At 33.4% G+C, this 15,599-nt stretch overlaps 1 protein-coding gene across 1 annotated transcript; it reads right to left on the bottom strand.

The window, feature by feature from the left end:
* Nucleotides 1-13,856: 13,856 nt before the first annotated feature.
* On the bottom strand, nucleotides 13,857-14,686 carry LOC134259275 (galactose-specific lectin nattectin-like). The gene has a single exon (XM_062741881.1). The coding sequence runs from the start codon at nucleotides 14,657-14,659 to the stop codon at nucleotides 14,066-14,068; it is 594 nt and encodes a 197-aa protein (XP_062597865.1). The 5' UTR covers nucleotides 14,660-14,686; the 3' UTR covers nucleotides 13,857-14,065.
* Nucleotides 14,687-15,599: the final 913 nt, after the last annotated feature.

The raw sequence follows: 15,599 nt of genomic DNA, 5'->3' as shown, positions 1-15,599 counted from the left end.
AAATGTATGAAAAACAAGATGCCTTTAGTTTTTTCTATCGTTAAATTTCTTGATTAATGTTGTGATGTTGTGCCAGTATCAGCTACGTATCGTGTTAATGTCCCCAAACTTTTTGGCATGCTCTGAGCATGTTCCTTTATTCTTAACAAAGACAAACTACTATCAAAAAAGTTGATAGACAGGGATTTCATCTACCTTTTAACGTCAGGATTTTGTAAAATGACATGTCGTTATAATAACCTTGTTAGCAAAATAATATAACCTATCATGTGGTCGTATTTTGACTGAGTCCATAACTAGTGTGACCGATCGTCAGGAGATGCTTACTGTTACCAAGCACACTTTGGTCTGTGTTTAATGTGCCTTTTGTGTGATTTTGTATTTTTAAGGATCTTTCTTTATATTGATCACTGTACACTATATTCTCCTTTTTATTTAACACTACCAGTCTTTTACTTTTCTTACTTTGTTTTTTTTTTTTTTTAATTCAGTCTGAAAGCTTTGATTTCTTCGATTTAATCTTCATTAGATGTGATAAAATAAAACTATTGCACGTATACTGATTGTTTTAGTTATTATGACAATGGGGTTGGTTTCACAAGAATGATTATAATAAAAATATTGATAAAAAAAATAATTTAAATAATAACTAGAAACTCGTTGCTTGCAATGGGAGCTCTTCCGTCCAAATAACGATCCTTATATGTGATAATCTTTGCATGTAAAGTTACATTTACATGTTCTTGTATTAAAGACATCTAAAAATATAACATGGGGTTTAAAGGATTTTAAATATTTTTTTATATGAAAATAATCCAGAATTATCACAGAAAAAAGCCAAATATCATTTATAATTTACTTTTATAAACTACTTAAGGTAGAACCTATCTCAGAGAAATCTTTGTCACAAGATTTTCAAACATTTGGTAATGATAAATTAGCACTTGCTTATCAATCAGTTAAGCACATGACATGTTTCCTTATCATTAAGGGACTCCAACCCTCAGCCAGGAAGGTCAACTCTTTAATTTATAATTTAATTCAAAAAGCCTTTAAATGAAGCTTGAAAATTAAATCTTTTCATGCAACAATTTTCATTATATGCCACTCAATGTGCTTCAAGGTTATTTGAACTTCTCAGAAAGGTCTAATTAAAAGTAGAAATTTTTATCCCGAAAAAGCATTTTTAGATACCAATGATTATTAACATGACATGAAATTAGAAGTGATTTATGGAGCTTTGCAAAGAAACATGAACCACATTGAGAGACATATAATGAAAATTGTTGCATGAAAATATTTAATTTTCAAGCTTCATTTAAAGACTTTTTGAATTAAATTATAAGTAAAAGCGATTGGTTCAGCGGTTGAAGAGAAGAAGCTAAAATTGTTCGATGTTAATAACGGCGAACGACGCACGTCGCACGACGACGGACGAAAACATATAGCAAAAGCAAAATGTAATTTAAAAATATATTTTTAAAAATCTGCTCCATAACCTTTAACCTGGGACACTGACATTGACCCAAACGCCCTGGGTATTACATTCTGGTATATTGAACTAAGAACACTAAAGAATCAAAAGAATTTATTTCTTGTATTTGATACATCTGTAGGCACCTTTCAAGTACTAGAACTTGAACTTAAATTTGTACATGTAATTGCACATTTTTGAAAAAAAAAATAGTTTTCAGCATATTGTGGTGAAAGAAATATGTATAAAGATCACTGAATAAATATCAAACAAAACATGACAAGAGAACAAGATATATACATGTAGAATAATTTCCCTATCAACTGGACACAAAAAAGATTAATTATAACATTTCCTCATATTAAAAGTAAGAAATAAAGAGCCACGCCACAGAATAGTATGCCCGTGAAATAATTTTTAATAATCACAAGGTTTTGAATCCGAAAACATCATGATTCAAAGATTTCTCTGATTTTTCTCATTTATAACTTAAAGTATGTGCTGTTTACACATCTCCTGTGGTGTAAGCACTAAATTTGGAAAATATACATCATGAATTTCTAAACTGGTTGTGTAAGACCTTGTCAAATGCCCGTCATACTAGTATTAATCAATATCTACTAAATTAGTTAATCTTTCCAAATTAATTTTTAAAATATTTTAGGGCTGGTTATCAAATGACATATGGTATAAATTGACCAGAGTTCTTTTGTCTAATTTCCAAAGGATACAGACAAGACTGTTTGATCAGAGATGCTCTACAGATATGATTGAGACAGTTAGCCTCCCAACATTTAACTCATCAATTTAAAATTTTTAACTGGATGCTTGTCCACTCATAACCAAGAAATGAATGGATCTGCACTTTCAACTCTAAAGCATTTTTTAAATACTTGATTTTTATAGCGTTAATGTCAGACAGGGTTAAAATCTGCAATTAATATGGACAAATAGACATGCAGATTCCACCGCCCTACTCAACAATTGCAATAAAATAAGTTTTAATGAAATTATTTAATAAAAGATTATTTTCATGATCGAATATCAAATTAGTTTTAAGAGACAAAGGATGTATGTTCACATGACTCAGTTTAATAACGTCATAATCCCTGAATGTACAAAACGATATTGAAACCATAGTACTTAAATAATTTTTTGACTGCATATGTGAATTCACGATCTTGTATAAAAATATCTAAAAAGATTTAAACTTTCTAGCAAATATTTGAACATGACGGAATAGATTGATCCACCTTTCTGTTTCCCTTGCGCGTCCATTGAGTCATTGACGTCATACTGGATGTCTTAGTACAGTAAGATTATACACAGTAAAACAGGGTTAGTATAATATCATAAAAACGGGTCATGATCATAACATGAAGGCATATTTTGTGAATTAGGGAACACAAAAAATATTTTTACATGATTCTTGATGGAAATATTTTGTAGGTATGTCTTAATACGTTTATTTCGTGTGATAATGTGCGACGTCATAGTTGGGTTTTCCCGTACTCGAGAAATGTTTAACATGACACAGTTCATGTATTGTTTAAATATGCCCTGTGGAATATTGAACTCAGCTTCACCAATTGATTTTTTTTTCTGTAAATCAAGAACACAACGAACTTGAATTTCAACGTAATTTTTCAAATATTAAATGGTAGGATTTTTTGCAAAATTTGCATTATTTATTTATTTATTTATTTTTTTTTTTTATTTTTTGGTTAAGATGTCTTTTTGTATGTTTAAGATGTCTTTAAAGGTACGTAATATTCCGTCTTCAGATGCGGTATGACAGAAGAATATTGCTTTTTCGATTTTTAACCCTATTCCTACTCTGAAATATTTTTTTTAAAAGACACATATCCGCTGACATATTTTTATCTATGCAGAAAAAATCAACGATGGACTGATTTATGGGCCCAGAAACATTGAGAATCAAAACTCTACTTAGACACTTTGGGGTAGAGTATTTTCACTCAAAATCTCAAAATAAGTCTAGAAACATATTGATATATCTGCTTTAAGGTATGTGGGACATACTGAATAAGAGATATATACAAAACATGAAAATAAAATTGAACAATAGGAATTGTTTAAGGTCCTTCTTGCCCTTACTTACTTTTAATCATTTTTTTTTAACTTAGGATACCAAGCAAGAACTATTTTAAAATAATTCGATTCAACAGCCTAACCCACTTGCACTATTTCCAAAAGATATAGATACATGTAATACCTGCTTCGTCAGAGATGTTCTACACTAAACGAATTAATTTCTTTCTAATTTGACATGCAATTTTCTATTTCAAAATTCTTCTTGACTAGTGCTTGATAATATACCCATGGGGGAGGTAGAATTTCTCTTATAACAAACATTACATTTTTTATAGATTGCTATAAATTATATCCTGAAATATTTAAGTTTTGCTCTTAGATTTAACATTTATCTTTTTAATACATTTTTATTTTTTTATTTAAATTACATTTTTAGGATGTGTAAATGAATAGCAAAAAACATAGTTTTTTTTTAATTTCACTTCAATTTAAGGTCACGGTGACCTTGAAAAAGGTCACGACGCACTTTCTACCTCAGATGCTTACATTTGCAAAGTTTGATAATTCTAGGTCTAATAATAGTAGTTTTCTAGCTATGAGCCGGACAGGATATTTCCTTAGTTGAGAATAACATCTTAATTAAAGGTCATAGCGACCTACCATTAATGCACAACACACCTTCAACCCAAGATGTTTTAACTGACAAAGTTTGATTATTCTATGCCTTATAGTATTAAAGTTATGAGCCGGACAAGAAAAAAAAAACTAACGTACGGACAGCTAGACAGACGGACGGACGAGAACCTATAAAATAATACGTCCTGTCAAAAGACTGAAGTATAAAAAACGAAAATTCTATCCATATCTTATAAGATAAAATCTTAACTGTTCACGTGATCTGAAACTTAATTTATATCATTCTACAAAACTAAGCCTATTTCTGAAGCATATCAAAGAATACATTTGGGCAATAGCAAACAGTCCTGCACTTACACAAAATCTTAATATGTATACATAATTAAATACATCATTATGAACAAAATCATAGTACCATTTTAGGAAGATGTTCTCAGTGATAACATTGCACAACATATTATAATTCCTTTTCACTCATCCGGATCCTCTCCCTGGGATTTCAGTAATTTTAGCTTAAAAATTACAACAAGAAAAAACAGAAATTATAGAGTTCTACTCGCTCCTTTGTATGAGACAGTTTAAACCGAGGCCCCGAGTCACAGCAGGTGCTGGTACGAAAAGATTCCTCACTGCTCAATGGCCCTGCGTGCCAAGCATGTGACAAATTTGTAGCTCTTCACCGGCAAGTGGAAGGGGGTCTTCATATGAGCGAAAAATTCTCAAGAGAGACGTTTAGTCACATACAATAAAACAATTAATCATCAACGAATGTTCTCTTTAAGTACAAGAAAGTCCCCCTTTCAACTAATAATTTTAAACTATAAGATTGCATACTATAATAGTGAACCTCCTAACATGCAACATCTATGCAACTTTTATTTGTTAGCCATTAGAGCTTGTAGTTACCTGAGAATGGACATGTCGAAAACTGTTTTTAGTAAAAAATTTAAAAAAGAAATTAAAGAAAACCCTCTACTCATCCTTGGAAATATTTGCATATACAATGTAAATTTCATTTACTGTGACCTTGGCATTTTAAAGTCTTTTTTCATTTATTTAACGTTATATATAGAATGTATTCTCATTTAAAATACTTATCCTCTTATTTCTCTGTTAGAGCTTTGGCTCAATCCTTCCTGCAATGATTTGCAAGAGGCCAATTGGCCATATCGCTCACCTGAGTAGCTTAAGCCATGCTGTCCTTCACGTTATTCTCCCTGACATACTCAATGTGGCCCCATATTACCCCCAGCGGACCATGATTTGAATAATTAAGATTCTAGATTCTCAGGTGTGACCTTACCTAGACTTGTATGAATCACTCCAACAGCACTCAGTTCTCAAGTGTGACCTTACCTTGACTTGTATGAACAACTCCATCAGTACTAAGTTCTCATGAGTGACCTTTCCTAGACTTATTTGAACCACCCATCAGCATTTTGCTATGAAGGGATAAAAAAAGCGTATCAAATCGTTGATATATATTCATCATTTTATGCTGAACATTTTTCAATCTAATCAAAAAACATCGGTTATATAATTGTTGTTTCCCAGTGCTTTACTATGGTTATCAAATAATTTTCATTTTCAGATAAATTAGGGTTTCCTCTAAATGATAGCCAATGGCTGAAACTGTTAATTTTACAGGTAATTCAAACATATGTCAAAAGCCTTATTTAAAATCAGTATTTCGTTATGTTTTATGGTCGCTAAATGGCCTTGATAGCAATCATAACCAAGCATTGGGTAGTATTTTTGTTAACCCTTTATATGTTCAATGATTTAAGGGTTTCGATTTTTCACTTTGTACCCTGAAGCCAAATTCCGATCGATTTTCTTTTCAATCCATAAAAAGAAAAAACACTGGTTCCCAGATCTTCTTTGAAATTTATGCAATAGGACAATTCCTGGTTATTTGCGACTTTCAGTAAGGCGTGGCATTCTTGATGTAACATGAAATATACATGGGATAGAAATTGTGACAAATGTCAATTAGTGTATCGAATAACCAATTACATCTTACGTAACGCCGAGAATGCAACGCCTTACTTGAAAGTTTGAGATTGCATGGTAATAATTCTGTTACTCTGTATACGAAAATTTAACAATAAACAACATAGAAGCAAACATTTACATATCGACTTGATATTTTTCAGTGAGCTTGAAATTAAACATACCACTAGCGTGCCAGATGTATATAATTGTACCCAGATTTTGCGATAGCAAAGGGACACCATTCGTCTGTCTGTCTATCAGTTTGTGACCCTGACTGTCAATCCGTCAAAAAAAATTAAACCTTGCCCCATAACTTTTGATTTAGTGGAGCTATGAATTTCTATTTCAAATGTGTATTCCTAACGACAAGACCTCTCCTGAGGTATTACCAAATTTGATATTATGACCTAATCCTTGGGGGTTAGACCCACTTTTAGTAAAAAAAAAAAAAGTGTAACTCTGGCTATAACTTTTGAACGGTAGGTACTATAGTCTTTCATATTTCACATGCGTATCTTAATGCCCCCGTAAACGAAGTTTTGGGGCTATATAGTTTTTGTTATGTCCGTCCGTGTTTCTGTTTGTCTGTCTGCCTGTCTGTCTTTTTTCTTTTTGTCTATCTCTCTGTTTGTCTCTGTGTCTGCAAAAACTTTACCTTGCCCAAAGGTTTTGACTTTTGACGTTCTTTGTGTACCACCAAATTTACATTTTGCATTTGACTTTGGAGTTTGTCCCACTTTTATACAAAAATTCCAAACTTTTACCAGGACTTCTATACTTATATATGTAATTTTTATGGCAAGAGCTTTCATGAGTACCAACAGCTTTGACTTTTGACCTTGACCTTGGAAACTTCCGTACTTGTGGAAAAAACTAACCTTGGCCATAGCTTTTTAATGGTAAGGGCTAGGGCTTTCATTCATCACAAATATAATCCTTGTGAGAAGACGCTGCATTGGATGTGAAGAACTTTGACCTTTTGACCTTGGCTATTTTCGAATACAGCCTTGAAAATAATTTTGAAAAGTTAGAACTGGGGCTTTCATTTTTCACAAATTGAATTCTTGATACGAGTCCTTTCATTTGATATCAAGAACCTTGACTTTCTGACCTTGACCTTGGACTTTAATTTGGCCTCAATTGTTTTAACGGTACAAAATAGGAATGCCATATCTTGAAATATCAATTATTTGTTGAAAAAACCTTTCATTTGAAACCAACAATTTTGACCTTTTGACCTTGACCTTGGACATTTCTTTACTTACGAAAAAAGTACAATTTTTGCCATTACTTTTGGACGCTAAGGGTTAGTGCCTTTATTCTTCACATACGTAATCCTTGGGAGAAAACCTTTCATTGGATATATCAATAACTTTGACCTTGATTTTGGATTTTGACCTACTTTTTACAAACATTGACCATGTCCATAACTTTTGAACGGTTAGAGCCATCACTTTCATACTCCCCATAAGTAATCTTTGCGACAATTACTTTCTTTAGAATCTAACAACTTTGACTCTTTGACCATGAACCCAGAGTTTGTTCTACCTTTAAAAACGTTACCTTGGATATAACCTTTGAACAGGTTGTGCAAGGGTTTTATATTCCACATTTGTTTTTCTTGCGAATAGGCCTTACTTAAGGTACCAACATATTTGATCTGCAATTTAGAAAGCTTAAACTAACTTTTATATTTGTGGCGAGACCATTTATAGGATACCAAAACTTTTTACCTTTTGACCTTAGAGATTTCTGTACTTATGAAAAAAACCTTGACAATTTCTTGTGAATGGTAAAGACTAGGGATTTCATACTGCATATATGTCATACTTGTGACATGACCTTTGAAATAGTACCCACAACTTTGACCTTGACCTTTGAGATTTTCATACTTATGAAAAAACTTTAAACTTGGCAATATTTTTTTGAATGGTAAGGTCGAGGGCTTTCATACCCCACAAATGTACTCCTTGTGAGGAGACCTTTCATTGGATTCCAACAACAATGACCCTTTGACCTTGGAGTTTGATTTTTTTTTTTTAAAAGTTTAATCTTTGCCGAAACTTTTTCAGGGTAATTAAGGGCTAAGACTTTCACACTTTACATATGTAACACTTGTAACAAGCCATTTCTTAAGGAGCTTAAACTACGTTTCAAACAATTATTCCTGGACATAATTTATGAACATTTGGTGTTAAAATTATAATATTAAGTATATTTGTAAAGTTCTCCGTATAATTACTTTTTTTTTCAAAAACAAATTAATACTATGCACACGATACTGGAGAGTCAATCTTGCACACACGTAAATTATTTGCATGAAATAAAACTTTCAGGCAATTAATGGAACACAGTGGGAATAAACGCCCATTCTATATTGTTAGCGGGCCCGTGGTACTGCCCCCCCCCTTCTTTTTTTTTTCCCGAGACTAGCTTTCTGCTGTTGATTTACAATGTAGTATGGTTTTTTTTTATCCAAAACCTTTTGTGTTGCATTACGATCACCACCCCCCCCCCCCCTTTCCAACGTTTAACACGCAATTGAAATTGTCTTATTGAAAAATGGCAGCGGTATTACACAGGCGGCGCACTGCACAATGCTCAAATGTTTCGAACCTGAGGACGCTCCTTTAGAAACGCATGATAAATAAATATCTACATACTATGAAAAAAAATCTGGTTTCGTGTCTATTCCTCTTTTAACCTTGGAAATAATAATGGACACAAAACCCATCTTTTGCGACTGTACGTGGTTTTTAAGGTCTTCGGTATATTTAGAGGGCAGAAGCGATTTTTTCCTAGATATTAGAAAAATAAAGCCCGGTGGAAACTATGGGGAATAAATTGTTGTCAAACTGACACTGTCACTGTGCTTTTCTATTTGTGAGCAAAGACGAAAAATAATCTTAGAAATGGGGATATTAAATCATTAGAGAGCTTTAGTTACTCGAATACTGCTTACGTGTACGTGTAAAAACTTTATGCGTTTATTTGATACTTAATCATATCTTAAAAATTAAGATATTTTATATATCTTTTTAAAATTCAAATGATGAATCAAAGAATTCAATTCTGGTAAATAGGGCATTCCCCACAGACACTTGCTTCGTATACACTGGACAAAATTGCTAACGCACCACCAAATGACAGTTATATTTTACTTTTCAATATTTGTTTAAGATGTATTTGATATATAATTATGAAGCATAATCAAAAAATAAATCATTTAAATGTCTTTATTAATAAATAACTACAATGTTAACCGAAGCGTGACAATTTATTTGAAAACGTGAAAAAGTTATCAAAACTAATTTGGAGGGATAAATTTCTAACTTTTTCTTTTCATTTTTGTTCTTTATGATGGTACTAATTAGAAAATCAGAAAAAAATTATACCGTATGCGGCATTTTAATCCAAGAAGAGCGTGATAAAACAGAGAGTATGGTGTCTGCAGGGGGCTCCTTTGGAAAGATTTGAAAAAAATTAAACAATGATACTAACATTTATTCTTCTAGTGAAAGAATGTTGCAAATAGATTAGTAAACATAAAAATGTTCACTCTAGACAGCCAAGCCATTAAGTAAACACTTCACCACGATTTCAATGTCGTTCCACAAAATTGGGGCAACCGGAAGTTGAGTGGACTGGGTATTGGTACCAATGCATTGGATGTTTAGCAGGTGATATAATAGTCAATACCTGCATATTATTTGCTTTTTATTACTGGGAGATTGTCTCTGGTGTAAACTCAGGGACCATCATCGGTAATCAGCGACGCATATTTCTAGGCAAAAGAGGGGTACGCAATGCATGTCGGTAAAAATGTTTTTGGACAAGAAAGTCATTTTGGGGTGTTGTTCTTACCCCCAGATATTTGTCAATCCCATTGTATTGGAAAAAATAGCGTATTATGTTCACTTATATCAATTAGGTAAATGTTCAATTCACAACGAAGAATTTTAAGTGGTGCGTTAGCAATTTTGTCTAGTGTAGAGACCATCCCCTTCTTTCTCTTTCCACGAGTTACCTAGATCAGTTTCAGACACCCTCCGCTTCAATAAGGTCGAATTTTTTATCAATCATTGTTCTTCTTTAAATAGATCGCATTGACAGCAATTTTTCTTCTTCTGTAATAAATCGTTTCAGACTTCCGTTGTCGAGTCTCTTTCTTGTAAACTATCCATGTACAGCCACGTAGCATCGTTTTTGAAAGTTGGGGGGGGGGGCAGCCAGAGAAAAAAAATACTTACCTGAAAAAATTGACAAAAGGAAAAGAAAAAAAAATTAAGTTGCCGAAAGCCGAAAATCCTACTTCTGGGATGGGGGTGGAGTAGGGGGGTGTAGAAGCCAATTTTTTTTCAATGCAGATTTCCATCAGTACCAATTTTTTTACCTACAATGCTACATTTTCCTTATTTCACAAACCCCTGCCCCCCCCCCTCCCGTTGCTACGTGCCTGATTATTCCTCAAATATTACCTCAAGGAATAGCCTAGAGGAAATCACATTTTGTGGGAAAGGGGTGGTTTTGACAAGGGACTTTCCTTATTCAATTTTCTTCAGAATCATGGCTTTTATACCTTGTTGTGCAAGAAATCCGTGTTTCACAAGGGAATGGGGTGTTTTCCAATATGATTTTTATGCCCCGCCATGAATATGGCAGGGGGATATAGTGTTTGTCATGTCCGTCTTCCGTCCTTCTGCCCTTCCGTCACACTTTGTTTTTAGCTCTGTTCAAAGCTAAGTTTCAAAGAAACTATCCAAGATATTTTCATCAAACTTCATATGCTGATAGATATTGATGAGAGCTATGCAACTGCATCAGCATTTTTTGTCCTTGACCTTTATTTTGACCTTGACCTCACTTTTCTTAAATTAGTGTTTAGCTTAGTTTTAAACATACCATTCAAGATGGTGTTATCAAACTTCACATGTTGATACAAACTTGCGCGGATGATGCATCTATAGGGATGAACACTACCAGACTTGCTTCAGATGCTGGATCTGACCTATATTTTCATTCCCAAGTAACTATAAGCCCTGTCTGATCCAAAATTGCATGGATGATGCATCTAGGGATGGACACTACCAGACTTGCTTCGGATGCTGGATCTGACCTACATTTTCATTCCCAAGTAACTATAAGCCCTATACCTGAACCTAACTTGCATGGATAATGCAGCTAGGGATGGACAATAACAGACTTGCTTCAGATGCTGGATCTGACCTTCATTTTTATTCCCAAGTAACTATAAGCCCTCCCTGAAACAAACTTACATGGATGATGCATCTAGGGATGGACACTACCAGACTTGCTTTGGATGCTGGAACTGACCTACATTTTATTCCCTAGTAACTATAAGCCCTACTTGAACCAAACTGATCAAATTTTATACACATACAAATTTTTTATGTTGCTTTCCTAATATATCCTCGGCGGGGCATTCATGTCCTATGGACATCTTTCTAGTTTTTATTTTGGAAAGATACAGTACTTTATAATGCTGAAAATGCAACCGGAGGGGGGGGGGGGACTCCGAGCCTTCTCAAGATTCAAGCATTATGATGAGGCGAATCTGAGGTAAATGTATAATTACATGTATAAAGTTGACCGCTAGTATATTTTACACTCTAGGCATTTGAACAAAACCGATATTACAGAATATCTGACAAAAATTAAGATATTAACCTTGTGTGCACAGTGCTCATATTGTCAACAAAACTACCGCTACATAACGAAAATATCAACTTTCCGCTATAATTTTTTTCAATAAGACTAATTGCCGACTACAAATCATTACCGCTACACGTGTCCCGGCCAGCAATGCCACTGTAAATAAGTTCTATTCATAATGTTTCGTTATAATGATAATAAAGTTTTTTGTAGCTTTTAATTGCCGTTCTACAATATGTCCTGTTTCATAGATCAAACAAACCTTCGACATCGAAAAAAAAATTGTCATATGAGCTTCTTAAAGGGCACAATTACTCGGTTAGGAAAGCAAGTTCATGGATAATATCGTGAATTTATTGATTAAGTAGACATATTTATCTTGTTTATTTTTTGTTTGTATTAGTTGTAATTAATGACTGTTGGGTATTCTCAAGTATGAATTGTGCAAAGTACAGTGGTAAATAAAGTTCGCAAATTCGGAAACGCGGAACGGTTCAAGACACATTACGCTATGACCCCCTCCCCCCAAAAAAACCATCAGGACTACCATCACGTACTAGTACATGTAGCTGGTGATAACTATATACATGTACTTGTAAAGTCTTACTACTTTTGAATAAAAGCATAACTTAAAAAGATGATTTAAAATACATAATTATGTATGATTTATGCTTTATCAGATCACCATCAAATGCACATATATTGAGGAAGGATTATAACGTTTTATTCGTACATTCTGAACCATGCAATCAATGAAATTCCCGACACTAGAATGGTTCATTCTTAATTTAAATGGATTTTATAAACTTGAAAGATAATTATAAACATATGTGGATTTCATCATGTATGATTTTGTTTGTGTTCACATGTTAAAACAGCTGTTGATATTATTCGTTTCCTACGTAAATACTGTGTAAAATCAGCGTAAAATAATGAATGCTAATGTTGCAGAATTTTCCTTTCCGGACTTACTATTTATAAAATCTGAATACTGTTCCCACGCATTAACCGACACGAATTTAATACTGGACGGAGATTTTTAACCAATTATTTTATACACAAAAAATAAAAGTGGTTAAAGCTTGGGAACATATTCAATTTCATCAACATTTACTGATTTTTCATGAAAAATGAACGGATTTCACTGAGCAACCGCTGTTTGGTGTGGTATTATGACGTCACTGTAACATATTACGTCATTTTTATATAAGTTGAGTTTAGCTTTGATCTTATTGTAAACGAAACATAAGGGACTTGCATAAGTAATGGTAGTTTAAAAATAGTAAAATTTCTCGGCCGCATATAGCTAATAACGTACTTTGTTCTTTATGTTTCACAAACACATCTTGTTCCTTATAAAGTTTGATTTAGGAGAGATAGACTTTTCATATTTTTAAAAATGTGCATTACCTGTGACAGACATTTAGAACCATGCTATAAATTATGACCTACACGATTGACCTTATTTTTCAAAGAAATCAACTTCGGGGATAATTACTAGATGGCAATGCTAGGGCTTTCATATTTGACACAATATGCCATAGAAAAAGCATCCCAAACCACAAAGACATCGAAATCGGGGGAAAACAATTCTTTGAATTTGCTTGTCATTTGTTGTTTTACACTGTTTGTACTGTCTCTTGTGCAATCCATTCATACATGTCAAAGAAAAATCCTTCTGCAAGAAACAAGTCAAATGATGTATGAAAATAGTGATTCTTGGACTTTCTGAAAACAAACGTTTGTAATATCTATAATATCGACTAATTTCCTCTAAAAGATTCATTCGTTTAAATGGCTTTTTTAAACATTTAATGATTTTTTTAAAAAACTTGACGTATTATCCTTGATCCTGTGTTGTTCACTTTTATTCAATGTTGTTTTTGATCCCATGAAGTCGAAATAATTTAAATTAAGTATTTATGTTTACAATTTTCAATTTTTTCTCCATTAATTATGAATTAATTAAGAGCATCTTGATTCATTGTGGCTAATGATGACAAGCACTTCTTTTATGCCTTTATTTTTCATAATCTTTGCTTGTAAGGGATATAAAACCTTACCAAATTAAGTACATATATTCACCACTCAAATAAAAGGTAAATATATTGAATATTGAACATATTTTAATCTAATCACAACACATTGGTAAGATAATTGTTGTCTCCCAGCGCTTTAATATGGTTTTCAAATAAAGTGCATTTTCGGATGAATAATGTTTTCCTCTAAATGTTATCCGTCAATTTGGAAAGCTTTCCTTTCACAGACATAATTTAGTTTAGCAAAACACTTGTTATCATTCCAGCCTCCCAAACTGACGTCAAGACAGTTTTCCACTTGATTGCTCGCCTGATTCGTCACCCTCCAGTTGGTATAGTTAAACACCTCGTCTGTTATCCACATCCAATTGCCTTCCTGTAAGAAGTCGTGTCCCCCGAGCCAAGTATACCCATGTGACATGTCTACTAAGGTTTTCCTTTCACGGTGTACGTAATCCAGTATGAACTGTTCTTCTTCAGAAGAATGAACTGTTGCAAGATGGCCGCCAAGGCGTTCACAAGCTTCTTCCGCATCTTGCCACGATTTTGGAACGACGCCAAAATAATAACAGTTATTCACAAACATTTGCCATCCGTCTGGACATCTTGGTCTCAAAGTTGTAGCGCATCCACAGGAAGATTTTACTTGTGTATTTAATTGTTGAATCACCTGGCGAAGTTGTGATAACTCTGCAATGAATTCATCCCTATCACCCGGATTTGCCAGAAAACCAGCAGAAAATCCGTAGAATGTGACAAGTAACGCCAAAACCAAAGGCATGGACATTTTAAACGCTCAAAGTATTCTAACAGTTTCAATTCTTTATCTCTAATTTTATATGTATGTGCAAACTTTATATTGGTAACGAAAAAATACAATCTTGAATCTCCATTTGCTTAACCTGAATTGTTTCATATCTAATGCATTTAATGTGCATTTTAATTTACACAACTAAAATAGCATCATGTTTCCTTTTACATTCAAGAAATTTTGAAACCAGATAATCCAGCTCACAAACCTTTTAGAATCACAGTTAGATTAAAATAGTTGTAATATTTTCCTTATACATGTTTTATAAGTCACGCACTAATGTGAACACTATTTTTTTATTCAAGGGTAATTAAATTTCAATACATTAAATCGGTATATTTATGCCCCCGTAAACGAAGTTTCAGTGATATATAGTTTTTGTTGTGTGTGTCCGTCTCTCTGTCAGTCTCTCTGTTGGCTTGCTGTCCAGCTGTCTCTCTGTCTGTCTCTTTGTCTGTTTGTCCGCAAAAACTTTAACCTTGCCCATAACGTTTGATTTAGTGGAGCTATGACTTTCATCATTCACATGTGTATTTCGTAGGTAACAATACCTTTCTTTTGGAACCATAATTTTGACCTTGAACTTGGGGTTTAACTCATTTCTACACACAAATTTTAAACGTTTACTTTGGCCATATCTTTTGATCAGTAGTTACCAGGACATTCATACTTTACCTTATGTATTGTTCGTTAAAAGTCCTTTCATAGGATCCCAACAACCTTGGTTTTTTTACCTTGACCTTGGAGATTTTCGAACTAAAAACTTTAACCTTGGCCATTACTTTTGAACGATGAGAAATAGGGCTTTCACACTTCAAATCTGTAATCTTTGTGAAAACACCTTTCAAAGAATACCAAGAACTTTGACTGTTAGACGTTGACCTTGGAGATCTACTTTTAAAATGCAAACATAATC

This window comes from Saccostrea cucullata, unplaced genomic scaffold (assembly GCF_032062105.1).
Source record: "Saccostrea cucullata isolate Sc308-1 unplaced genomic scaffold, CSIRO_AGI_Scuc_v1 ctg1608, whole genome shotgun sequence".
NCBI lineage: Eukaryota > Metazoa > Mollusca > Bivalvia > Ostreida > Ostreidae > Saccostrea > Saccostrea cuccullata.
Note: the sequence above shows the minus strand (reverse complement) of the source record. Positions and strands in the feature narration are given on the sequence as shown.